Below are 25,610 nucleotides of genomic sequence, written 5' to 3'. Positions count from 1 at the left end.
TTGGGTCACCCCAGCTGCACCTCCGAGGGCACCTCTGGTTGGTGGCGGCCCCGAGGCTGCGCCCCTGCAGCACCCTGACCCTGATCCGCCCCGGGGCAGCTCCGGGGTCCCGGTGGCAGCAGCTGCCCGGGCACAGCTCACACCCCCCCGCCGGCGCCGCTCCGCTTCACCATTTCACCGTTAATAGTTTTTTCTTTTAATCCCATGGAGGCAGCGGGCGCCTCGTGCTCCACTGGCCCGTGGAATATCCCGCCTGGCGCGGTTGCAGCTGCAGACGGCGCAGGAGCCCGGTCACCGCTTGCTCAGGAGGGCGACACCGTCCCGGTTCACACCTCGGCGAGGCTCAGGCTCCGGCCGGCACCTCACCGGTTCTCCGGGCGCGTCTCTGGGTTCCCTCCTCTCGGTCTTGCTCTGCGTTGAGGAACCTGCGGGCGAAACGCAGCCAGAGGAGGGATGCCGAGCCGGGCAGGGCCGTTCCCTGCCGTACTTCGCAGCGGGGATTTCCTGATTTGACCAGCCCGGTGCCTGCCCGGGCAGAGATGCCACCTCGGCTCCTCCGGCAGCGCCGGGGTCAGCCCCGGCCACCGTGTGCTGGGGAAACGGGCTGAGCCGAGCTCTGCCCCGGGCTGCTCGAGGCAGAGCAGGGGGCTGGGAGCGCTCCGTGCTAAAAATGAGCTTTTCTGCAGAGGCTGCTGGATCCCCCAAGCTTCCCGGTGCTCTGACCACCCCCCGGCCAGCCCACCCACTGAAATGCTGCCCCCCCCCCCGGGCCACGTGCTCTGGGCTCCCTCCCCACGAGCTGCCCCACGACCCCTCCCCAGCATCTGGCTTCAATTTGCTCCGTTTAAATGAATTCCCAGAGGCCGGGCTGCCCCTTCGCCTCCTTGTGTCCCTCGTGGCGTCGTGCCTTCGCACGTGGCTGCCGCAGACCTCGGGCTCCTGGATGCACCAGCCTGTGCGGTGGCCACCAAGGCTCGCATGGTGGCCACCGAGGTTTGACGGTGCCGTCCGGCTCCCTCTGCCCCAGCCGGGCTGAGCAGGGCCCGGAGCTGGTTTCATCAGGGCTGGGGGGCTCCTCCCTGCGTCCCCCGGTCCCATCCCACGCGAGGGACCGCAGCACCCCGCAGCACCCCGCGCTCACCGTGGGCTCGCTCGCGCTTCCCAGGCTCCGGCACCTCCCCGGCAGCTCCCGGTGCCGGCTCCCGCCCGGCTCCGGCGATAAGGGCCCGTGTCCGTGGCGGCGAAGGCAGCCGGGCTGGCGGGGGACGCGCTGGGGGAGCCGCCGTCCCCGCTGCTCCTTTGCTGCTCCCTGGCTGTCACCGCCGCGCTCGGCCCCTGCCCGCCCGCCCGCCATCCCTCTCCCCAGCCTTATCTCCTGATAGCTACAAGCGATACAACCAGAAACGTTCATGTAACAAGCTGCCGGCTGCCGAGCACCCAGGAGAATCCCAGACCGGGGGGATGATTTATGAAAATAGCGCGAGGGAGGAGAGCGGGGAGGTCGCTGAGCCGCGGCGGAGGCGCTGGCGGGCGGTGGGGGCTGCCGGCTCCCGTTGCCTCGCCGGCACCTTCGCTCCGGCTGATCGGGGTGCGGGGCCAGGCCTGGGGCCGGCGGGCGGCTGGAAGGGGCGAGAGGGGAGGCGGGTGCGTGGGGCCCCCGCGCTGTCCCTTGGCGGCCATTGATTTCCATGAACTAAGGCAGCCGGGTGTGTAATTGCGCACAGCGATGGCAGCCGCCTCTACATGCCGTTTGGCAGGGCCCTGCTCGCAGGAAATGAAACTTTTCAGGCCACTAGACATTTAGTTTTCTTCAGCTGTTAATTCCCCCGCCCCAGGGAGAGGAGGAGGCGAGGGCGGCCTCGCAGGGGGGGGGTGGGGGGTGGGCTGGGGGCTGCTGCGGCCCCCCAGGTGTGGGAGCATCATAGGAAGAGAGGGGTGGGGGGTGAAAGCATCTCGGGGTGGGGGGTCAGAGCATCTCACCTGTGCCCAGGGCACCTTCCCTGCCCCTTTGCCCCCATCCTGAGCCCGGCGGCAGAGGCGAAGGAAGCCCCGAGCCCCCCCTTCCTTCACCAGCCCCCAGAGCTTGGCTGGGGAATGATTTCTCCCCCAGGCACGGAGCGAGCATCCCTTCCCCTCGGCGAGCTGCTCTCGCGCAAGGTAACCGGCATTATATTCGGACCAATTGCTCCAGCATGATCCTCCTGAATGTTGCACAGCATGTACACGGCGTCTTATGTAAAATACATGCCCCTGGGTGAGCCTTTTAATAGCAATGGCTCCTGCCCGGGGGGTGGGGGGGCCGCTCTCTGCCATGGCGGTGCCAAGAAATGATTGAAAAGTTGGGGCTCGCTGTAGGAAACACCCTGCTGGGGGGAACAACGTGTTTTCATTCCCCTGCCAGGTAACAAATGAAAAGAATTGCAATGAATGCTAATGGGGTGGGGAGCGGGATGCTGCGGAGGCTGCCGGGACTGGAGCTGACGCCGGGGTGAGCAGGGATGGGGGGGTCCGGCCCTGGGAACGCGAGAGCTGCCGGGGGACCCCGGTTTTGCAGCGCTCGGCACGCCCCGGGGTCCCAGGGCTGGTGGGCACGACCGGGAGGATGCGCTGGGGTGTTGTACCAAAATCAGGGTTTTTTGTAGCAAACCAGAGCTGGGGGGGGGGATGTGCCAGCCCCCAAATTTCCCCTTGGCGGAGCTCCCAGCCTCGGGGAGCCCGTCCTGGCCGGGGCCCTCCCGTTCCGGAGAAGGGCTGCGCCGGGCTGAGCTGTTTGCAAATGCAGCCGGTCGGGAACGCGGGAGGGTAAACACGGATGAATAGCCTTCATCCACTCCAGTAAATATTTTATATCACACACCAAGAAAAGACACTCCTATTTAAATGATTTATAAAGGAAGATCATGTAGAGGTTTCTATAAAATATGTAGGGCTCCTAATCCCGACATCATCAAGCAAAGAGGACTGAAATCATATATTACCTTTTCAACAGCCTCGCCGGCTGCAGGGATACAACTGACAAATAAAAGTGTGTTTACAGCTTTTGGGCTCCTCTGGGGAGAGGTAAATCACGGCGGGGGTGGGAAGGGGAAAGGAAGCCGGAAATTAAGTGGCAATTTCTGTCCGTCACGGCGGTGTGGGGTGGGGGGATGCCGGACCCGGGGCGCCCCGGTGTCCCCGTCCCGGGCGGTCCCGCTGCGGGTGCGGGGATGCTCATCCCCCGGCGGGACCTGGAGGCGGGGGGGCGTGGGGGGCACAGGCCGGGCAGTGGCCGTGCCCAGAGAGCTGCCGTCAGGGACGGGCTTCCCAGGAGCAGCAGCGGGGTCAGGATCGGGCCCGCGGGGAAACGCCCCTTTTAACCTTGGGGCCGGCATCCCCCCCCAGCGCTGCCGCTGGCTCTCCCAGCCCCTCACTGCATCCTTTTGGGGCCATTCACTGAGATTTTTTCCCCCCCCCCCCGCCCCGCTGACCCACGGGGAGCCGGGGGTCCCGCGGGCCCGGCAGCGGCGAGGGGCACGGCCGGGTGCTGGCGGCGGCGATTTGGCATGCGGCGGCGGGAGCCACCAGCCGACGACGCCGGGGCCCTGGCCGCCACGTTATTAAGGGATTAGCAAGTTGTCTTGGCGCTCAATTGTAGATAAGTGCCGCATTTTGTATTATCTTTTCACGCTGCACCGCGAAGGATGACAAAGAGACAACATGGGTGTCATGGCCTTCAGCATATCATTAAGGGTAATTTGTCTCGCGGGGAGGGGGAGGGCGAAGGGAGAGAGGGAAGGGAAGGAGGCGAGGGAGGAGAGGGAAAAGCATCCCTGGAGGAGAGAGGGGATTAAAAACTAAGGAGAGGAGATTAGGAGTGAAATGCGAACTGTATTCAGAGTCAGCCAGGCAGGGAGAAGCAAACAGCCGAGGAGGGGACGGCCGTGCCGCGGGGGCTCCGTCGGGCCCGTGCCGGGACCGAGCCGGCGGGAGAAGGGCCCAGGGCTGGGGTAGGGGAGGCAGGATGGTGGGTAGGGCACGGGGGGGGCTTTGGGGAGCCCCTCCCTCTTCTTTTCCTTCACAGAGGAGCCCGGAGCCCATCCCCAGCCTCCACCCCGTGCATTAATCTACAATGATAAGCAGCCATCCAGGGCGGTGTCACAGGCAATGAGATCCACACCCGAGGGCGGGAGTGCCTCCATCCCCCCCCTTCATGACTGACTAACCCCGCCATTACCCCGGGGGGGTCCCGGGGGGGCTGGGGGCACACGGGGGGGGGGTCAGGGCATGGCGGCAGCTCCCCTGTGCAACCCGCTCCGCGGTGCAGCCCCATTTCTCACAGCCCTGCAGCCCCCCCAGCCCCACTCGGGCCCATCGTCGTGCAGCACGTGGCTGCCGACCCCGTTAGGAGCCCCCCCCTCGCCGGGCAGCCAAGGGTGAAAGAAAGAGCAATAGTGAGGGGAAAATGCAGCAGAAATCCAGCAAAGCCGCCGGGCCTGAGGAAGCAGGGACTGAGCCGCGGCGCTTTGCTCTATCGGTCAATCAATCAATCAGGACTGAAGGCGCCGGTATCGATCGGGGCAGATGGTGCTTCTGGGGCGGGGAGCGGGAACGTGCGGCTGGAGACCGTCAGGTGGAACCGTAACGCCGCGGGGCCGCTGCCAGGAGCCGACGACCTGCTCTGCGGGAGGAGGAGACCCTGCGACAGCAGCTCCCCCTCGCCCAGACGCCACCGGGGCGGCCGAACCGCCGTGGGGTGCCGAGGGGCCGGGGCTGGGCCGGGGGGTGCAGCCACCCCGCGGGGCTGTGGCACCCGGGTACCACCGTGGCCCCCGGCCGCTTCCGCCACCGCAGGGACCGGGGGCTGTTGGGGACGGGGACGGGGCATCCTCCCGTGCTCCCTCCCTCCCCTCCCCTTCTGATAATCCTATTTTTGAACCAGGGGATTAGGATCAATACTTCACTCCTAATGCTGTGGTAATACAGTGTTACACCGCCAGCGCCAGTTCCCTGCTGAAACACTTAAGGTAGTTTAAACCCATTTGTGCCGGGGAGTGCCGTGAATCCACAACGAGCTATCGCAGGGCTGAGGCAGAGCCGGGACGGGGCCGCGCGGTGGGTGCCGGCCTGGCAGCTGCCCGCACGGCCGCTGGCCAAATCCCGCCCTGGGTGGCCACAGCCAGCAAGGGGACGGTGGCCCTTGGAGCCCAGGGGGCTTCTGGACGTCAAAAGGGCCACGTTGGGCAGGGACTAGTGTGCACAGGGGCTGGCCGCTGTCCCCTGCAGCTGGCCACGAGGGACGTGCAGGCAGCGGCTGCCCACACTGCCTGTCTTGGCACCGCTGCTGGCCCTGCTGCGGGCAGCCGAGCCCTGGTGCAAGCGCCCTTCGGGCAAGGATCCCTCGTGCAAACACTCCTTGAGCAAGCGTCCTCGTGCAAACAGTGTTGGCTCCTAAATTTTGGGTGACCCCAGCTCTGCCCCGGGGTTTTGGGTGACCCCAGCTCTGCCCCAGATTTGGGTGACCCCGGCTCTGCCCCGGGGTTTTGGGTGACCCCAGCTCTCCCCCAGGCCCAGGCGCCCGAGCAGCCCCTCGCCGGGCGCAGCGTGGGGCCAGGGGGAACCCGGTCATCTTTCACTCCAAATTGGCTGAGAGGTTTGGAGACGAACTCCCAGGGAATAGAAACACAAATATTTCCATCCAGTGCTATAATTATGAATTAGAGCAAAGCTCTGTCTTTATTAGGTGCTAATAGAGATAAAGGGGGTTTTGAAATGCAAGGCACAGCTCTATAAATGCTAATTCACCCGGAGACCTTCCTCTCTCCCCAGACCGCAGAGAACTGAGGTTTCAAGGCAACTTCTCTCCCCCCACAACAAAACCCCAAACCTTGGCCAAGCAAACTTCAGGAAACCATCTCAGCAGCTTTATGAAGTTTCTTGAGCGATGCAGCAGCTCCGCCCGGCTGCCCCGGCACCGGCGATGCCCCAGCAAACCCTGTCTCCGGGGGGGCTGGGCAGGACCTGCCCGGGGGGGCAGCGAGGGGCTGGGGACGGCTTGGTCCCCCCCGGGTTCCCCTGACCCCGCTACGAGCCCTCGGCCAGAGCCCAGCCAGCCCCCGGGCGACGGGGGCAAGAGCGGAGCCTTTCGCAGGGCTAAGGAGCTCCCGGGGGGTATCGGGGAGCCGGGGGGGCTGAGGATGGGGGGCGGCTGGCGGGGGACCCCCCCTTCTGCTGCCACAACCAGCCGAGCAACCCGGGCTCCGCTTTTCCAGGGAATTCCTTCTGCCGCCCGGTGCAGACCAGGGGATGATTTATCCACCCGCCGCCTGTGCGGAGCCGTTACAGCGGCCCCGGCTTTACCCGGTGCCCCCCATCCCTCTCCCTGTCACCCCAAATATTTATTTTTCAATTTTCTCCCACATCGATTTTCAATCTGGTGCAGAGAAACAAGACAATCCCGCCTGAGCCAGCCCGGCTCTCGCCGCGCTCACCGAAAAGTCACCCCTGCGCCTCGTGGCTGTCCTCGGCGGAGGGGGGACAGGAGGAGGGGGGGTCCCTTCGCAGGGGGCTGCTCCCCCCTGTGCGTGGGCACCCCTGGATCCTCTCCACCCCGCGGGCGAGGGGCTGGGCGGTGCGAGGGGCACGGTGGGTGTGAGGCTGCAAACCGGTCCCCCCCCCGGGGTGTTTTGCTGGGGTTGGGGGACACGGGGGGGGGTCCCTGAGCAGGGGCCGGTCCTGCCGTGGTCCCTCATTGCTCCGTTCCCCGGGGACCCCGAGCTCCCCGCTCGGGCTGACGGGTGCTGACGGCGGCAGCGCTGAGGGGGCTGGTGGGCTCCAGCAGGATGGGCCAGATCCTGCACCGCGGTGGGGGGGTCTCATCCCCCCCGAGAGGTGCTGATGGCGCTGGGTTACACCGCTGAGGATCCGGCCCTCCGTGCTCGGAGTCGTTTTCAATTAAAACAAAAATATCCTGTAATAACCCACAGAAGGGTTTTTATTTCCTTCCCTTTTAAATTTTGTTTTAAAAAATAAATCTATTATGAGGAGCTTAGAGCTGTATGTAAAACCGGCGAGGGACGATTTGAGGATTAGGGATCGGCGCTGTCCTGGTGTGACGAGCAAAGAAAAGAAAATCCTGCGGGAAGGGGACGCCGCGTCCAGCCGGGCCGGCGGAGCCGGAGGGGTCACCGCTGGCACAGAGACCCCGGTGCTGGTGACGGGGGGTGTCCTGCCGCGCCCCCACCCCGCCCGCATCCAGTTTAGCATAAAAGTCATTTTGGTTTGGGGCCCCCCCTCTGCTGCTCCCTCATTTCCAGGCAGCTGATAACGGTCCTGAGCATCAGGGAAACCCACCGGCTGGGACGGAGCGCTGCGCGGGGTGAGCAGCGTTTAACCCCCTCCGCCAAGGATAATTGCCTTGTTTACCATTCTCCTGACCCCAAAAAACACAATGAAATTGTGCACAAAACCAATAGATTTTAGCCACATGCCTGCGGAGAGAGGCGATATAAATAAAATACAGATGGGGATTGGCGCAGCGGGGCGGGGGACGCATTCACGGCGCGGGCGGGGACGTGCGGCGGCTGCCCGGGGGGTCAGGACGGGGTGACCCCTCCGGCCCCACGCGGCTCTGCTCAGGGTGGCTTTTTGGGGACAAATTCTGGCTTTCCTGGAAAAGGCCCCGCGGGGGTGGCCAGCCCGGGCTCTGACTTGCAGAGCTGCTTGGGTCGAAAACCTGCGGTCTGGGGGCGAGCGGCCGTGGCCCCGCGGCAGCCACCGCCCCGGGACGGGCTCGGGGTGGCACCGAGCCCCCCCGGGACGGTTTGTCCCACGTCCCTGCAGCAGGCGCCGAGCTGGCACCCTCAGAGCCCCGGCTCATCCTCTTGCTTTAACGCACCACCTCTATTTATTCTGCTCCTGTAACTGTAAAATTGATTTTCTTGCAACAAGACGCTTGTCTTTCACTACTGAACGCACCCAAATGCTCCAACATAAGACACTGGCAATTTTTAATTAGTTTCCTTTATACCTCTTGCCTCCCCAAGCAGGCATGTGGAACCGGAACAGGGGAGCCCGAAAAGGAGCAGGATCCAGAGGTGACAAAAGCACTTTTTAGTCTTGATATGATTATTAATCACACACGCCATTTACCTAACGAGGCAGGAGCGCGGGCGGGCCGGGGTACCGGCAGCAGGCGCAGGGAGGTGATTAGTGCATCTTTTCTAGCTGCAGGGCTGGAGAAGAGGCTGTAACCGCCGTAACCTTTAAATGTGGTCTCGGAGCAGCTCCCCGCCGCCCGGCCCCCTCCCCACAAACACCCCCCCCGCGCCCAAACCAGCCCTTGCTCCGCCGATCGCTGCCCCGGCACGGCGTGGCCGTGAGCTGTCGGTGCTGGCTTGGCCGTACCCGTGGCCAGGAGCCCGGCCAAGATGGCAACTCCTCGGCTTGCGGGGGGAGGAAGATGTTGGGAGACCCCCGACGGCAAATTACGAAGAGACGTGGGTGACACCAGCCAAGCGGCAGCCACGCGCCCCATCACGCCGCCCTGATAACGAGCCCGGGGCAATTACAGCTCCCAGCCTGCCCCTGCTGGCCCCCTGCCTGCACACCCCCGGCCTTGCAGGGGCTGCTGTGAGCCCCCAGCTCGGGGTGGGGGGGGTCCTGCAGCTGCCCTCTGCCCCCCGGGGGCTGCGTTAGAGCCCCAGCACGCCTCGGCCCATGCTGCGGGGATGGGTGCGGCGAGGTGCCAGCGCCACGTGTCCTTCACCGAAGCCCTGAGTGGAGGTCGCTGCCGGGGCTCCCGCGGGCTCCCGGCACCCCACGGCACCCCCAGCCCCCCCCCCGGGCACTCACTGTCCCCCCCCGCAGCTTCCCCAGAACGCGGGGGGCTGCTCGGCCTCGTGGGCAGCGATGGGGCGGCAGAGCTGGAGCCCTGAGACCCCCCCACTGCCGGGAAGGGCCGGGGGGTCCCCAGGAGGGGGGGCAAGGTCGGGGGGGTGGTTTTGGCTTCAAGGAGAGAGCAAAGCCCCTCTGCCCGCTCCGGGGCACCGGGAGCACACACATGTGTGAGCACACGAGCGTGCGGACACGTGCGCGCTCAAACCAGCTGCCCCAAAAAAGTTACCGGGGTGGGGCGGGTTGGGGGGGGGGGGGGAAAGGGAAGAGAAAAAAAAAAAAAAAAGCAAAGCAAAGGAAAGGAAAGTCCTGCAGTCTTTTGCCTTGTCAGTTCTCCGTCTGCTGTCACTCAGCCGCCGAATTCTCCTTCAAGTTGTCATAGCAAGGCTGGCGGGGATTATGCCGAGGCTCTGTCCAGAATTGATTCATGTGGAACGCGTGCTTGACGAGCGGAACCGCTGGTGTGAGCGGGAGCCGCTGAGACCCCCTATTTTCCCACCTTCCTCAGACAATCTGGTATTGTTTGGCCGCAGCCTTAGTGATCCCTGCACCGGGGCTGTGACTGACACAGCTTTGAGGCTCTAAGGCGTATTTTGAATTTCTAAAACCTCTCAGGAAGTCCCCGGGGTGCCTTCTGCCATTGTCTTGTTTCTCCTTTCGCCTTTTTCCCTTTCCACCCCAAACCCCTCCTGCCTCCCCCACCGCCTCCTCCCCTTCCCCTTTTTTTTTTTTTTTTTTTTCCCTTCCTCCCCCTAATTCCAGGCCCTGCAATCCCCAACACAACCAGGTTTTTTCTTTCCCCCATGTTTACGCTCTGACTCTCTCTGGAGCTGCTCAGCCAGTTCGCAAACATTTTAAAAAAAAAAAAAAAAAAAGAGAAAAACTAAATAAAACTCTAAAAGTTCCCAAATCCTTGATCCGCTGCGGAGAAGAACGGCTTTACTTGTTTGCTTTTAATCAGCTGACACAAACCTCAGGGTGTGTTGAAAAATAATAATAGAAATAAATCTTTCACCTAATCTAGCGCACGCCTGCGTCCGTCCTGCTGCCCGCTCCGCTCCGGCCATCGTCCCCCTCCGTCCGCGCCGGGGCCGAGCGCAGGGACCGTCCCGCAGGATCTGGCCCAGGAGTTTCCATCATGGAGAAGAGTTTCCACCGGGAGCCCCCAGGGGGGTGCAGAACCCCCGGCAAAGGATCGGGCTCTGCTCTCCCTTCCCTGGGCTTTCGTGTGCCGGGACCACCGAGCCAGCGCTGCCCCGTCCCCCCCGCAGCCCCCGGCCTCTCCTGGGCTCGGCACTATATAACCATTTCCCATTTCCAGTCTTAATCTTATAAGAATGAATTGAGAATGACCAGCGTAAATACACAGGTGCCACTGGGAGCAGAAACCACTCTTTAATCTCAGATATGAAAACAATTCCCTGCTCCACTCGCTAGCAATCAGCAAGTGCTATCAGTGCCGCGCTCTCCCCGGGAACAGGAGAGCTTATAAATATGAATTAGTGCAGAGAAAATCTACTCTCTTACCTAAAGCTAAATGTTATCTGGGTCCCTTTCCAGCAGTGGCTGACATTTCCAGAGTGCTTTTAGTCACATCTGCGGGAAGACAACTCATTTCTTGGTTGTTTTTTTTTTTTTTAAAAAAAAAAAAAAAAAGGAAGAGAAGGAGAAAGGAAAGCAAGAGGAAGCGGAGGAGCAGGAGGAGGATGAGCGGCGGCACGGGGAGACGCTGCCTTTGTTTAAAGAGGGAAATGCTGGATGCCTGAGCCTCCTCCGGGAGCGGGGAGGGGACGGGTGGGCTCAGCTCCGGCACCCGGCGCTGGACGGGGCGAAGCTCCGGGGCAGCGACACGCCGAGCTCCTGCCTGAGCGAGGCCTCGAGCCGTGGGGGCTCTCGGCTGGGGGCGTCGAGCAGCCCCGGGGTGGCTCCGAGTGCCACCACCCACCTGCCCCGGGGTACCGGCAGGGGGGACATGGGGAGTGGGGACCCCACCCTGGCGCCTCGGGGTACCCGGGACAGGTACCCACAGCCCCCGCAGGGAACCCGCTGGGTTCATCTGGGTGAGGCCTCGCGGGAGGGAGCCCGGGGGGGATCTGCGGGGTGACAGGTCCCCACACGCCGCTTCTGCCCCGAGTCCTGCTGAGCCGGGGCCGCGTCACGGCCCACGGCCAGCGGGGCGCGTACAGGCCACCAAAAGCGGCAACATCCAGCCCGAGGGTGGGAGTCGGGGCCCGAGGCAGAGCTGGGGCCATCCCGGGGACACCAGCACACGGGGAGGTTCAGCGCCCGCAGCCCCGTGCCAGGGCGGGTCGTGCTGCCCCGCCAGAGCCGGGGAAACTGAGTCACGGCGTGGGAAATGCTCCCCCAACCCCGGCCCAGGGGGTCCCCTCGGAGCGAGGGGGGGGTGCGAGGAAGGCGATGGGGCAGGGGGGGACCCGGGTGTCCCCGGCAGCGGGAGCTCAGCCCCAGCAGCGTGTCCCCAGCACGAGGCCGCTCTGCTGCGGCAGCATCCCAGCCAGCATCCCCCCTCCCTGCATCCCCCACCTCCCATCTCGGGGTGCACGAGGGAACCCCCCCCGCTGCCGCCGCACCCCGAAGAGCCTCACGGCGGCCCCGCACCCCTCCGCCCTGCTCTGATCCCGCTCCCCGCGGCCTCTCGCCGCAGCCGCGCTGCGAGGGAAGGAGCTGCCGGCCGCGAGGCTCTAATGGGATGCTTAAACCGTCTTTTAGGTTTTTAATGAGCGGTTCCTGGCAGGAATGCTCAAACATCACTAGGTAGCCAGACCTGCCTCGCTGTCAGGCGGCGCGATGCGTTTCTGTGTCCTTGTCTGGCTTAAGTGAGCTCTGACCTCATTTGCTTCGTGCCATTCAATTAACAAGGCGAGCGGCGCTGGGGCGGGGGGGGGGGATGCCGGGGGGAGTTTAACCGTATGTATTAATTTCCATTTTATGTTCCAAACAATTGAGCGTCGCTCGGCGGCGGGAGGCGGCAGCCGGGCCCTCTCGCGGGTGCCGTTCCCAGCCCTCGTGGTGTTTTGTTGGCAACGCCCAGCCCAGCGCTGGTGGGTTTTGGGGTTTGGGGGGGACCTCAGGGGTCACTGCTCGGGCCTCGCCTTCCCGTCACCGGCCCAGGGGGGTCCGTGCCCCCCGCAGCCCCTTCGCCGTGCTTCGGTCCAGGCCCCTCCATCTTGTGCTTCGTCCGGAACGTCGGTGGCTGCGCAATGAGACAGAAACGATTCGAGAAAGGGCGAGAGAGGGAGAGAAATGTTGCCCGGGATGTTAAAAAAAGCCACTTCAGGCACCTAAATTTATGCTGCTCTCAAATGGATTTTATTCCAGTGTAATGAGAGAACAAAATAATTAATTCCTCTCCCGCAGACAAAAGGCTAGAGGCTTCCCTCCCGCCCCATCTTCACACGGAGCCGCGGGGGGGACGGGGACAGACCCCAGAGGTGCTGCCAACGCCCCCCCGCAGGCCCTGCGCCCCGGGAGGGTGCCCCCGGGGTGCTGCAAAGGGCAGCCCCCTCCTCTCAGGGCTGACGTGCTTGTGGGGCGCTGCGGGGTGCAGGGGACCGGAGCTGCCGTCGCAGCCCCCACCCCTCGCCCAGCCCCACCCAGCGCCCACCCATGGGTGTCAGGGGGGCGGCTGCAGACACCCTGGGCAGGGTCACTGCCCCCAAAGGGAAGGGGCCACCTCTGCTCCTCACATGCAGGCCCCCCCAGTCTTTTGGGGCTGGGGATAAACAGGGGGATTGGGCTTGGTGTCGATATTATCTCGTGTTAATTATGCAAACCAGCCTCCTCCAGCCCCCCCATCTCCACAACATGCCAGGACGGGGAGAAACGGCGGCAGAGTCAATTTATTCACTTAGCAGGTCACTCCCTTGAAGAACATCCCTTTCAAAAGGGAGTTGCAACTAGACTAGATCAAGCAGGGCTGAGTTTGCCTCCCTCAGATATGATAAAATATTCTAATAAATACTTGGGAAGCCCATTACAAGGAGAACGTTTCATGTCGGCAAGACCTTCGCGGCGGGGCCTTTCATGCGGGTCTCCCGGCCGAGCCGCGGCAGCGGGGGGGCCGTGCAGCAGCCCCGGGCCCCTCCTGCCCGTCGGTCCCATGCGGAGGCTCGCTGCCCCACAGGACGCTCTCCCTATTTCCAAATTTTAATTGCAAAGCATAAAAATCTGCCCCTGGCTCGCAGCTTTGGGGAGCAGCCCCCCTCGCCTGGGCAGCCCCAGTTCCTGATGAGGAGGAGGATGGAGCGTGTGGTTGAAGACCCCCTCCCGCTGCTGCTGGTGCGGTGTGACCTGCGACCCACGGCCGGGGCTCGCCCAGGATTCCTTTCCTCCCCCATTTTCCATACAGGAGGAACCGTCTGCTCGAGTCCCTTCGCTGCGGGAAACACGAACCCCCACGGGGCTCCTCAACAGCACAGATGGCCCCAGCCAAAGGGCCAACTGCCCCAGTCCTGCCCCAGTCCCTCCCCACCCCTCCCCTCCCCACCCCACCCCATCCCATCCCACCCCATCCCATCCATCCCCTCCCACCCCATCCCATCCCACCCCATCCCATCCCATCCATCCCATCCCATCCCATCCCATCCCTGCCCCCATTCCCACCCCATCCCCAATCCCAGCCCCCCCCCGCCCCATCTCACACCGACCCCCGCCCCCCCCAAACCCTGCCCCCAATCCCCCCCTTCCCATCCCCAACCCCGCCCCGATCCCAGACTCAGCCCCTCCCTGCCCCCCTCCCACTTTTACCCCCCTCCCGCCCCCATTTCACCCGCCCCCCCCCTCTGCCCCCCCCCGCTCCCATCCGGCGGGCGACGGCGTCACCGTGCGGCAGCGCCCGGCAGCGCCCGCGTCCTGCCGGGGCGGGGCGGGGCAGGATCGGGCCCCCGGGGGTGCGGGGGGGTGTGGGGGGGATGCCGGGCTGTGGGTGACCCCTGGACGCGGGGCAGGATCGGTCCCTCGACACCCGAGGGGGTGCCGGGCGCTCCCCGGGGTGCGGGGCCGGATCCCGACGTTGGGCTGGGGGGGGGGGGGGAGCGGCTGCAGCGTGGGGACCCCCCCGCCCCCCCCGCGGGACGCGGTGCAGTGGCGGCGTCGGGCCGGGGGGTGGCACGGCCGAGCCAGCCGGGGGAGCCGTGATGCTGCCGGGGAGGGTCCCCGGCCCCGCACCCCCCCGCTTTTTCTCCTTCCCCGCATCCCGGCATCCCCGTGCTCCTGCATCCCGGCATCCTCCAGCCCCGCATCGCCCCAGCCCCGCACCCCGGCGCTGCTCCGCACCCTGCTCAGCACCGCCCGGGACCTGAGCCCTGACCCCCCCGCCCCATCCCCGCCCCGGTGAGGAGCAGCGCGGGGGGGGGGGCCCTGCCCGCCGGTTGGCAGCACGGGCCCGGGGGGGGCTGCAGCCGGGGCCAGCGCCAGCACCGAGGCGTGCGGGGGCTGAGGCCCCCCCCCCTGCCCAGCGCCCCCCCCCCGGGGATGAGGCAGCGCCGAGGGGGCCACGGCACCGGCACGCAGCCACGCCGCAGCTAACGGTACGTGCGGGCCCCCCCCAGTCCGAATATACCACGAATTTAAGAGCAGGGGGCTGCGGGGGGGCGCCCCGGGCCGGCGGGCTGTTTGGTGTCGGGGGGGGTTTGGGGGTAACTGCAGGAATCGGGGGGGGGGGGGGGCAAATATCCCAAGGTGTCAGTCTGTGGGTGCAGCCCGGGTGCGGGCGCAGGATCCGGCCGGGAGGGCTCTGAAAACCCAAAACGTGGGGAGTGTTTGCGGGGGGGTGTCTGGTGTGGAAAACTGGGTGGGGGACACACACACACACACAGAGCATAGGGCGGGGGGCAGAAAGGCAGCAGGAGGAGGTTTGTGGCTGCGACTTGGTGGTGTTGGCTAATCCCTGGTTTTGCTGGGCCATCTGGGCGCTCGCACACTGCGGGGGGGCGGGCAGCGAGGCGGGGGGGCCGCCGCGATGGCCGGGTCTCTTCCTCCGCGCAGCCGGCGGGAGCTGGCGGCCCCCCGCCCGCCATGCCCTCCTCCAAGAGCGGCGGCGAGTTCTGGATCGAGGGCTCCCACCGCCAGACGCCCCTGGAGGATTTCTACGTCGTGGGCCCCGAGCTGGGACGGTACCAGTTTGGGGGGGGGGGGGCCGGTGGGAGGGGGGCAGCGACCCACCGCCCGTGGGAGGGTGACCTGCGGGGCAGGGGCTGCCCCGGGGGGGGGTGGAGGGTGGGGTGGGTCTGGGGGGGATGGAGGGGGGCCCTGCCCTCGGGGGTGAGCCGGGCCTCCGCCTCCCGCCTGGCGCTGCAGTTTCGGGGCGCTCGCTGAGGTCGGGCAGGGTGGGGGGGCCCGGGTTCCTCGCCCCGCGGTGGAGAGCAGCCCCCGGAGCAGCCCAAGGCTCGGGGGGGCGGGCGGGGAGCCCGGCAGGGCGCGGGGGGGCCCTCCCGCAGCCGCCCCACAGCTGGATTTGTGCCGCCGGGGTGGGAAAGCTGCGCCGGGGCACCGGCTCTGCCCCCCGGGCGGTGGGTCGGCGGGGACCCGCCCCGGCAGCCGCTCGGTGCGGGCTCTCGGGACTTATTTATGAGAGGCCCCCCCGTAAACCCTGACGGCAGGGCACGGCGGGGGCTGCCCGGTGCTGCTGTCGCTTCCCGGGGCCGCCCGGAGACGCGTTTTAAACCCAAGGCAGCGCCCAGCTCCGCTCCCCGGCGGGTTCGCTCCCGCCGCTGGCACCGGGGCCCCGCGGGAGCCCAGGGCCGGGGCCAAGTGCCCGTGGGCCCGGGGAGGCTCCGGTGCCCCCGCGATGCCCAGGCCCGACTCCGGTGTCCGGGGAGGCGAGCGGCGGCGCCGGCACCGAGGGGCTCTCGTGGTGCCAAGGGGCAGCCGGTGGCCCAGGGCCCCCGGGGCAGAGGGGTGCAAGGTGGTGCGGGGAACCGGGGTGCGGAAAATCTGAGGGTCCCGTCTGAGGGGGGCTCCGGGCCGTGCCGGGGAAGGGGACGCAGCGCTGTCCGCCGCACCCCGGCTCATAAGCGGCGGTTTTGGTGGTGGTGGTTCAGGCTGGGCCAGCCCCAGCCATCCGCAGGGATTCGGCAGAGCAGCCTTTGAGCCTGAAAAACTGCAGTTTTGGTAAAAGCAGGTATTTAAGGCTTCTTACCGAGGCGTGGCCAGTGTCAGCCCAGGGCTCGGCAGCGCGCAGCCCTGCCCAGAGGGACACAGGACAGAGGGACAGACTCTGAACCCCCGGACCCCTTTCAGCCATCCATCCAGGTTCAGTATCCAGGTTTAAATAAACCTGTTTTTATTGAACCCATTTATTTAAACCGATTTGAAATCAAACTGGTCTCAGTCTTCAAGCTGCCTGCTGGCGGCTGCACGCCCGGCGCTCCGGGCACGCGGCACAGGGCGGGACCCCGCCCGGCGCTGGCTCGGTGCCTCTCGGGCCGCCAGGTCGGATCCTGCTCTGGCCTTAGGAGGGAGCTGGGGGGCGAGGAGGGGGCACGGGGCGGCCGTCCCCACGGCCGTGCTGCTGTGCCAGCGGGGAGGACGCAGCCTGACGCTGGCTGGGGGCCGGTTGTGGCCGTCGCAGCGTGGCCGCGGCAGCAGCGTCTGGTCGGGGCCAGGTTTGAACCGTCCCCGCCACGGGCCGGCCCCGGTGCTCGGCAAGGCCGCACGTGCCTCCGCTGCCGGTCCGGGCTCTCGCGGCAAATCCCATTGTTCGACGTTTTCCAGTTCATCTGTAAAGCAAATGCAGTTTTCTCCCGCCGCAGTCAAGGTTGATTGCGGGTATCTATTTGAGGCCTGAAGGAGCCGCGAGCGGCGGCTGCGGGGGGCGAGGGGCCGGGCTGTGGCGAGTGCCGGCGCGAATCCAGCCGCTGCCGTCACGGGGAGCGCGAGGGGCCGGGGCCGTGCCACGGGCACCACGGGCTGCGCCGCGTGCGAGGAGCAGCCCCGCACCCCCGAAACGCTGAGCCCAGGGCTTCTAGACCATCCTCTTAGCGGCAGAATCAGGCTGCAAATTGTCCGTGAGGAAAAATCTTGCGGGAGGCGACAGGTCTGGGCTGGGGCTCAGCCGTGGAAGGGTGGGAGGGAGGAGGGGGGGCTGCCAGGTCCTGTCCCTGCGTTCAGGCCGCTCTGGAATCAGGAGAACAAGGAGGCGTCGGGGCAGGGCAGGCGGCCAGCGAACGTGCTCGCGGCTTTTTTCTCCCACTGGAAGCGCATTGTTGTTGCGGCCGCAGCAGCAGCGATGCCATTTTGGGCTCAAGGCGAAGCCTTCTGCCAGTTTTCCTGAGCTGGAGAAGAAAAAGGTGACGGCCACCTCTCCCCTCCAAGACTCAGTGATTTGTTTCCAAGGTGCTTTTTATTTGCGAACTAAAATTTCATTGGAAACATTGAGCAAAAGGGTGAAAATGTTTTGAAAATGGCCAAGCTCTAGAATTGCTGGGTTTCCTCACCCCGCAGCATCACCGTGGTACCTGGTACCCGGCTCTGCCGTTGCCATGGGAACGTGATTCCCAAGTTCAGCCGGATGAGTTGCAAAATCCGCTCTCGTTTTGAAAGCAAATCTCTCTTTCACGAGAGCACCCCGGGGAGCGCCGGCGGCAGCGGGGCATTCAGCACGTGGGGCTGCAGCAAAAGGTCGCTCGCAGCCGCGCCGAGGGTTGGTCTTGGTCCCGGGGGGAGATTTCGGTGCCAAAGACGGTGTCGGGCCGAGGGCACGGGCAGGCGGGGATCCGTGTGCCCCGAGGCAGAGCCTGAACGCGGTCCCAGAAGACGGCGAAGCCAAGGAGCAATAAAATGTGGTCGATTACTCGGGGGCGAGAATTAATCTGCTCCGAGGAGCCAGGCAGCAAAGATGAAATTGCAAACGAGCCCCGTAATGGCCTGAAGCAATGGGTTGATTTCACCGTCCAGTGGTTAGAAAATGTTATTAACTAGATCTAAAAGTCACGGGCAGCTGAGGGGCAGCGCTGGGGGTTTAGCGGGAACCATCCCTCTTGTGACTTGGGGCGATTTAACCCGGCTGGGAGGTTCTGGGGGGCGCGGGCTCCCCCCGAGTGCCGTGGCCTTGCCAGGGACACGGCCGGGATGGGGACCCCCGGCGTGGCCCCCGCTGAGGTTTTCCTCGCGCCCGCGAGCGAGGAGAGGGGGGCTCTGTCCTGTCGCGAAAGCCGCTTAAGGATTTAAACCCCCCGCAGGACTCGGTTTTAATTAAAACAGCTTTACACAGGAAAGCTGGAAATGATGCGGGGAGGGGGAGGCACGCTGGGCTCCCTAGGCCTGGCGCTGGCAAAGGTCACTGTGGGGGGGCATGGGGTGAGCGGGACCCCCCCTGTCCCGGCCGCATCAGGCCGCTCACGCGGCCTCTGCCCCGCCGCAGGGGAGCCACCTCGGTGGTGTACAGCTGCGAGGAGAAGGGCACGGGCGCCCCGTACGCCGCCAAGATACTGAAGAAGACGGTGAGTGCGGGCAGGGCGGGGGGCTGCGGGGTGTGGGGGGGTCCCTCCTCCGCTGCCAAAGCTCCTCGGCACCGGGATGGTCCCAGGGCTGGCGGCCGGGCATCGCTCCCGCGGGCCGGGGGTCCCGGGTGAGGTTGGGCTGGGGGTGCAGCGGGGTGGGGGGGGACTGGGTGCATTTGGCTGCTTCTGGGGAAATGGGCCCTGGGACGGACGTGGGAACCCGCAGGGAGTGATGGGGGGGGTGTCGCTGCGTGGTGGGGGTCCGGACCCCGACCCGGCAGCGCAGGTGACGCCGCCTCCGGGCGGGTTCTGCTTTCCAGATCGACAAAAAGATCGTGAGGACGGAGATCGGGGTCCTGCTGCGGCTCTCGCACCCCAATATCGTGAGTACGGCCCCCGCGGCGCAGCTCGCAGCTCCCTCCGTGCCGGGGCCCCCGGGCAGCCCAGGGAGGGGCTGGGGTGTCCTTCTCCTCCTCCTGCCTCGGGGCAGGATGAACCCCGCACCCCACGGGACACCCTGCCTGCACCCCCCGTCCCCTCCCTGCCTGGCAGATGGGCTCCAGATGCCCGGCGCTGCCCGCGGCACCGCGACCCCCCCGCTCGCTGCCGCATGAAACTCCTGGTCCCTGCAGCGCTTTTGAGCCTCCCAGCTCCAATATCGAGGGCCAGCACGGCCCCCCCGCCCCGTCCTCCCCCCCTGTTCCCTGGCCTGAGATTTCCATTCGGTAAGCAATTTCCATCGAGGAGATCAAATGAATACCACAGAAAATTGCCCATCTGTAATGAATCCTGCAAGGGGAGATAAAAGGCAGGGCCGGGACCGCGGGTGCTGGGCGCTGCGTCCCGGCGCAGCCAGTCGCCGTTTCTCTTGCTCAGCGCTCGGGGGATAACGGCGGCTCAGCCCCAACGATTTGCAACGCCCAGGAGCGGATCTAATCTCCGCCGGTGTCAGCAGAGCCGGGCCCGCCGTGTCGGCCCCTCTGCAGTGGCAGGGGGCTCGGGGGCTCCGCACCCCCTGTCCCTCCGCCTGCCAGAAAGGCTTATTCCAGGCTGCTTAGTTCCACCAGCAAATTGGAAAAGCATCTCAGAGTCGACCTGAGTTAAAGAAATAACACAAAAAGCCACCTGGCAGCTGCTGCCACCGCGGTGCCGGGCGCTGGCTCGGCGACAGACCCCGCTCCAGGGGATTTTGTGGCCAGCATCTCGCTGGGCCACCACCCAGACACCTCCTTGCCACTGGCTGCTGCTGCCCAAGCTGCCACTTCTCTTGCAGCATCACCCAAAGCCCTGGGCACGGCTGCTTCCAGGCCTGCCCATGCCAACCATCCCCGAAGCGATAAGGTTTTGCTCTCTGGAGGAGCCCAGGTGGGGATGTCCTGCCCACCCACCACCCTGACACAAAGAGACAAAGCTCAGAGAAGTCCCAAACATCCTAAAAATAGGATGATGGGGGCAAACACGCCAGAGCCGGGGCATCCCTCAGCCCCTGGGCCCGCTCGGCGTGGGCCTGCCTTGAGCACTGGGGTGTTGCGGCGTTTTGGGGCATCCAGGCGCTTCAGCCGTTTCCATGGAGACGCTTCCCCCGTCTTGGGACATTTGGGCAGAGCAGGGACAACCTTCAGGGTGGGGATCGCCCGCTCGGAGCGGCCCCGGGTGGCATCAGCCACGGACGGGGAGAGGCTCCTCTCTGATGTGGTATCAGAAACGCAACAGAAAACTCGATTTCTGCCTCCCTCCTCCTGCGCTCTCCGGGCAGCGGCACCGCGGAGCCGTGCAGGAGGCGCCGCCCGGCCAGTCGGAATATTTAAATCACTTGAGTTTTCTGTAGGGATCTGCTCACTCCCAAGTTCAAGTGATTTGTGAAGAGATGCTCCGTTTCATTATTTACGCTGGTGCGCGCTATCGTTCAGCACCAACCTCAACAGTGGATGATAATAGGATTGTAAACTTTTGAAGTTAATAGGAAAATTATAGTGCTTCCGTGTATTATTATAATGCAATAAGCTGCCACATAGTGTCTCTCACCCTGCGGGGTATCACGGCTTGTCACCCAGCCTATGAAGGTAATGATTAAAGCCCCATGAAATTCGCAGTGTCACAAAAGTCTTAAGAAGCATGAAATTCTCTGTTTTCCATTAAAAAAAATAAAAAAAAAAAATTTGCATTTTGACATAGTCTTAAGAGAGACCTGTTAATTCCAGATTCGCTGCAGTGGCACAAAGGTCTCACGCAGACAAGCTCATCTTGTGTGGGAGTTTAAAAACAAAAATCAGGAGAAAACCAGTTTCTTGAGTGCCTCTTCTGCTGCGAAATGGTCCGAGGGACGTTTCCAAAAGCGCCCGCGGGGTCCCAGAGGTGGCCTTGGCCCCTCGGGGCTCCGTGTGTCGCCTGCAAGTGCAGATGTGCAGGATCCGTCCCGGGAGGGGCACAGGCAGGGCTCTGCCAGGGTCGCTCCCCCGCCACGGGGGTGGATGGAGGCACCCGAGGTGCCAGCGCAGTCGCTGAAGCTGCGAAATTAAAAAGCTGTCGGTGAGCTCCTCTTCCAGTTAACGAGCTTGGAGGCGTGAAGAGGATAAAGGCGCCGCGTGCCCATCTCTTCCCATTCCCGGCATCGTCTTTAATGCACGATTCAGTGAGCAGGGCTCTTGGAAACAGGTTAAAAACAAAATCAGGAAAAGAAAAAAAAATCACGTTCAACTCAATAAAAAGGCAAGGAGGGAAGGGCCGCCCCGCTAAACCCTCACAGCCGGCGGGCGCGCTCCTCCCGGCGCAGCGGCCTCCGCCTCCGCACCCCTCCTGTCGCCCCTTCCAGATCAAGCTGAAGGAGATTTTTGAGACGCCCTCGGAGATCGCGCTCGTCCTGGAGCTGGTGACGGGAGGAGAGCTCTTCGACAGGTACCCCCGGCCCCGCGATGCCGCCCCGCTCCCGGGGAGGGCGGACGGGTCCCACCGGGTGAGGATGGAGGGGGTTGGGGGATGGAGGGTGAGGGGGGTCCGTGCGGGGCAGGGTGCTGCCGCGCTGACCCCGTGTGCCCGCAGGATCGTGGAGAGGGGGTTCTACAGCGAGCGGGACGCGGCCCACGTCGTCAAGCAGATCCTGGAAGCTGTTTCGGTAATGTCCACCCCCCCCCGCTGCAGCCCCTGGGGATGGCCCCTGTGTGGGTCGGGGGGTGTCACTGCGGGGGCTGCACCCTCCCAAAATACCCCCGGGGAGAGGCACTGGGTGCTGCACCCACCCCAAATACCCCCGGGAAGGGGCATTGGGTGCTGCACCCACCCCAAATACCCCTGGGGAGGGGCACTGGGTGCTGCACCCACCCCAAATACCCCCGGGAAGAGGCACTGGGTGCTGCACCCACCCCAAATACCCCCGGGAAGGGGCATTGGGTGCTGCACCCACCCCAAATACCCCTGGGGAGGGGCATTGGGTGCTGCACCCACCCCAAATACCCCCGGGAAGAGGCACTGGGTGCTGCACCCACCCCAGATATCCCGGGAGAAAGGCGTTTGCTCACTCGCCCTTGGCTGGCAGAGGCGCCTCTTCCAATCCGCGTTTGGGGGGAGGAAGGAGAGGAGGGAGGAAGGTCAGCGCTGCTCTGCATCACAGGTCTGCTGGAGATGGGGTTTCTATGGCAACGGGAGGGTTTAGAAATGGAAACTCGTAAGGGGAAATGTCCTTCCCGTGCCCCCGTGGCCGCGCTGGCAGCTCCGGCGCTGCAGGTGTTGGGTGTTTCCGAAGGAGCAGTCGCACGAGTTGGTCCCGTGTTCGTGCCGGGTCCCCGATCCCTGCCGCCTCCTCCCGAATTCTGTCCGAGGCTTCCCCGCCCCCCCCACCTCCCCGCTGTCTCTCTCGGCAGTATCTGCACGAAAACGGGGTCGTCCACCGCGACCTGAAGCCGGAGAACCTGCTCTACGCAGACCTGTCCCCCGACGCTCCCCTTAAAATCGGTGGGTTTGCTGGGAGCCCCCGGGAGGGGGGGTCATGGCAGGAGGGGGGTCAGTGGTACCTCTCCCTGACGGCAGCGCTGCTCCCCTCTCTGTCCCTCCAAGGTGACTTCGGGCTCTCCAAGATCGTGGATGAACAGGACACCATGAAAACTGTCTGCGGGACGCCGGGGTACTGCGGTGAGCGGGAGGGAAGAGCTGGGGGGGCAGGAGGGAGACCCGGGGAGGCTGCTCCCTGCCTGAGGCCACGCACAGCTCGGTGCAGGGATGGCCGACGGCTGCGCCGGGCCTGGGAGACGCTGCTGGCACCCGGGGGTTTCCTCTGCCATGAGGTTACCCCCGTGGCCGCGCCAGTGGGAGCTCCCCACATCCGTTCATCTGAACCCCAAACTCTGCATCCAGCCCCCGAAATCCTCCACGGGTGCCCGTACGGCCCAGAAGTGGATATGTGGTCCGTGGGCGTCATCACCTACATCCTGTGAGTAACGGCACCGGTGCCCCGCGGGCGGTGAAACCGCGGCGGCGAGACGCTTCGCAGCTCGGCCCCCGGCGGGGCCCGGGTGGTGGCGTGTAGCTCCTCTCTCCCGCAGGCTCTGCGGCTTCGAGCCCTTCTTCGACCCGCGAGGGGACCAGTACATGTACAGCCGCATCCTCACCTGCGACTACGAGTTCGTGTCCCCGTGGTGGGATGAGGTTTCCCTCAACGCCAAGGATTTGGTGAGCGAGGCCGCGCCGGGGCTCGGGGCTGCCCAGTGTGAAGGCTTCCCCGCTTGCGAAGAAAACAGAACTAGGGGTGTTTAACAAACGAAGCTTTTTCGTGGGTCTGAAATTGGTTACAGGTCAGAAAATTGATCGTCCTGGACCCCCAGAAGAGACTGACCGTCTACCAGGCGCTGGAGCATCCCTGGGTCACCGGGAAAGCTGCTAAATTTGCTCACATGGACAGCACGCAGAAGAAACTGCAGGAATTTAACGCTAGGCGGAAGCTGAAGGTAAGGAGAGAAAGACCCGATAACCCCCGGGGGTGGCTCGTGTTTACGTCCTCTTGTGCAAACGGGCCGGGGCCACCGAGAGTCGCTGGGTTTTTGGGCTCCTCTGCCCCGAGCAGGTAAATGTTCAGCCCCACGCGGCAGCCCGGGGAAGGGGGTGAAGGCCGCTGAGCGGCTCCGTGCGCAGGCACGTCCCCGCGGGGCAGCTGCTGCCGGGAGGAGCCTTTCCCGAGCGAGGGGCTGCGCTCCCCGGCTCGGCGTGGCCGCGGGAGCAGGCGCCGTGTCACCTTCTGCACCCTCCGGGGGCTCGAGCACCTCGGAAACGCCTGGGGGACGCAGGCCAGTAATCGCTGTGCCTTTGCAACAGGCTGCCATGAAAGCCGTGGTGGCTTCCAGCCGCTTGGGCAACCACGGCCACCACGACTGCTCCCGCAGCGGGCGCAGCCCGGGGGGTCCCCGGGGTGCCTGCCTGCCCCAGGGGACGGGGACCGCTGGCCCCGGAGCCACCGCCACGGAGGACCTCGACGCTTTCCAGAGCGACTGCCCCGCCGTGGCCAAGGTTCCCGTGAGCGGGGCCGGCTGCGAGAGCTAACGCGCTTCGGCAAGCGATACCCCACTGAGCCTTGGACGCTGCCACGGGGAGAGGCGGGGGAAGCCGGGGGGGACAGGAGTGCCCCGAGCGTAGGAGTGCGTCGGGGGCCCGAGCTCTGCGGCGTGGAACATCCTTCTTTAGTGTCCTGTTGCCAGTGCAGTCGTACCTGGTCGCTGTGAGTGTGTGTCTGTACGGACCCGACTGAGGAAACAAGGCTGGTGACTCAGTCTTCCAAGAAATGAACACTTTTGGCCACCGTGGCTTGAAAAGATCCCAAGTGGCTTAAAAACAAGGAGCAAACAGCAGATAAAGGATTTCTTTCACCTTCCCTACAAAGGCAGTGAGTTGGCTTTAGGACAGTTTTGTAAATAATCCCCCCCGAAGGGTTTATTTGTTTAGGGGAGAGGGTGTGTCTGGACCATCCCTGACCACCGGAGCTCCGTCTACAGTCGCTGTTCCCAGGCCCAGCTGTAGGTTTGCTGCCGTGTTGGACAAGGTTTGGAGGAGCCTTTGAACCCAGCTGTTTGATCCTACGCGGAGAAAAAAGTGTTTGCCAGTGGTTCCTTTATTATTTCTAGAGGGTAGACGACCTCTGCTTGGTTTGTGCTTTGGTTCCGCTCCAGTTTCATCTGTTCCCACGTTCTGTCTTGCCGTGGGCGCGTGGGGGGGTCGTCACGGGGGAACGCTGGCTCGTCTGGCCGCTGCGCTGGCGTTCCAGGTGACGACTGACACGACGGGTTTTAACGCGGAGTGACACAAATCTGCCCACGGCGTGTTGTAAGACGTTGTGACGTGTAACGGTGCTGTTGTTTCCTGAGGGAGGATAACGAGTTTATACATATTGTGGGGTGGTTTTTTTTTTAAGACTAATGAAATCAGCTGACAAACTTCTTGAAATTTTTTAGGCAGTTATTTACCAAGCCACAGAATAAGCATTTGCAGATTTTAATACAGGATAAGTAATCAGAGAGGAAAAGCCATATTACACGTGGGGGGGGTGCAGAACGGCGGGCAGCTGCTCTGCAGTCCCAGCTGCTGCGATCCAGCCTGAGGTTTGCTGTCCCGAGGCAACGACCGTGACCTGCAGCCCTGGCAGTTTGGACCATACACACAGAACAGTTTGTTCCGGCAAAAAAAGCTCAACTGGAGAAGAACGAAATTCATACACGAGGCTAATTTTTCCCGAACGGGGACGCAGAGCCGAGTAGTTGATAAAAGAGGAGCTGCAAACAAAAATTGGAGTTTTGCTGAGGCTGAAAGCCGCCGTTCCAGAGAGCCGGCTCGGCGCAGAGCGTGGGGCAGCAGGTCAGGGCTGTAATCAGGGTGCCAGGAAGGGAAATGTAACACAGCGACTTTCATAGTTATTTACAGCACAAGCAGAAATCATAAAGACTGTGTGTAAGGGCTGATCCATACCGCAATGAAGCTCGTTTATGTTTAGGGTGCTTGCAGAGCTGAATACGGAGGGATTTTTAATTGGAAAAACACTAGGTCTCAGCCAGAAATGTGCTTTTTTTTTTTTTTTTTTTTTTTAAACTAAGGGTCATACCTTCAGTGGGGAAGCAGACACGCAGCAAGATTTCACTTCGGAGAAGGTAAACGCTGATAACCTGGGAGAATGCTTTAGCACGGGGAAAATGATTTTTTTTTCTTTGCGTTTTGCAGGAGGGGCAGTTGTTTTCTCTCCTTTTTTTGACATAGAGGGCTGAACCTTGCAGCGTGCTGAACTCCCATCTTGATCCCATGCTTAAG

General features: G+C 63.9%; 1 protein-coding gene across 2 annotated transcripts; it reads left to right on the top strand.

The window, feature by feature from the left end:
* The first annotated feature begins 13,946 nt into the window (after nucleotides 1-13,946).
* LOC141970971 (calcium/calmodulin-dependent protein kinase type IV-like) lies at nucleotides 13,947-25,386 on the top strand. 2 transcript variants are annotated; one of them, XM_074927984.1, is made up of 12 exons: nucleotides 13,947-14,420; nucleotides 14,878-15,005; nucleotides 18,254-18,332; nucleotides 18,653-18,715; nucleotides 21,145-21,227; nucleotides 21,372-21,444; nucleotides 22,190-22,280; nucleotides 22,383-22,457; nucleotides 22,680-22,755; nucleotides 22,868-22,994; nucleotides 23,117-23,269; nucleotides 23,634-25,386. In XM_074927984.1, exons 2-12 carry the CDS (start codon nucleotides 14,908-14,910, stop codon nucleotides 23,856-23,858), a joined length of 1,143 nt encoding a protein of 380 aa, XP_074784085.1. In that variant the 5' UTR covers nucleotides 13,947-14,420; nucleotides 14,878-14,907; the 3' UTR covers nucleotides 23,859-25,386. The 2 variants fall into 2 exon arrangements, with proteins under 2 accessions (XP_074784085.1, XP_074784086.1); XM_074927985.1 differs by lacking the exons at nucleotides 13,947-14,420; nucleotides 14,878-15,005 and having other exon boundaries at nucleotides 18,314-18,332; nucleotides 20,534-21,227.
* Nucleotides 25,387-25,610: the final 224 nt, after the last annotated feature.

This window comes from Athene noctua, chromosome 27 (genome assembly GCF_965140245.1).
Source record: "Athene noctua chromosome 27, bAthNoc1.hap1.1, whole genome shotgun sequence".
In the NCBI taxonomy this organism is placed as follows: Eukaryota; Metazoa; Chordata; class Aves; order Strigiformes; family Strigidae; genus Athene; species Athene noctua.
Note: the sequence above shows the minus strand (reverse complement) of the source record. Positions and strands in the feature narration are given on the sequence as shown.

Excerpts from the sequence above, each read along its gene's own strand:
- LOC141970971 (XM_074927984.1), top strand. The coding sequence starts at position 14,908 with ATGCCCTCCTCCAAGAGCGGCGGCGAGTTCTGGATCGAGGGCTCCCAC. Across the intron at positions 15,006-18,253 it reads GTGGGCCCCGAGCTGGGACG|GGGAGCCACCTCGGTGGTGT; the intron begins GTACCAGTTTGG and ends GCCCCGCCGCAG. Across the intron at positions 23,270-23,633 it reads ACGCTAGGCGGAAGCTGAAG|GCTGCCATGAAAGCCGTGGT; the intron begins GTAAGGAGAGAA and ends CCTTTGCAACAG.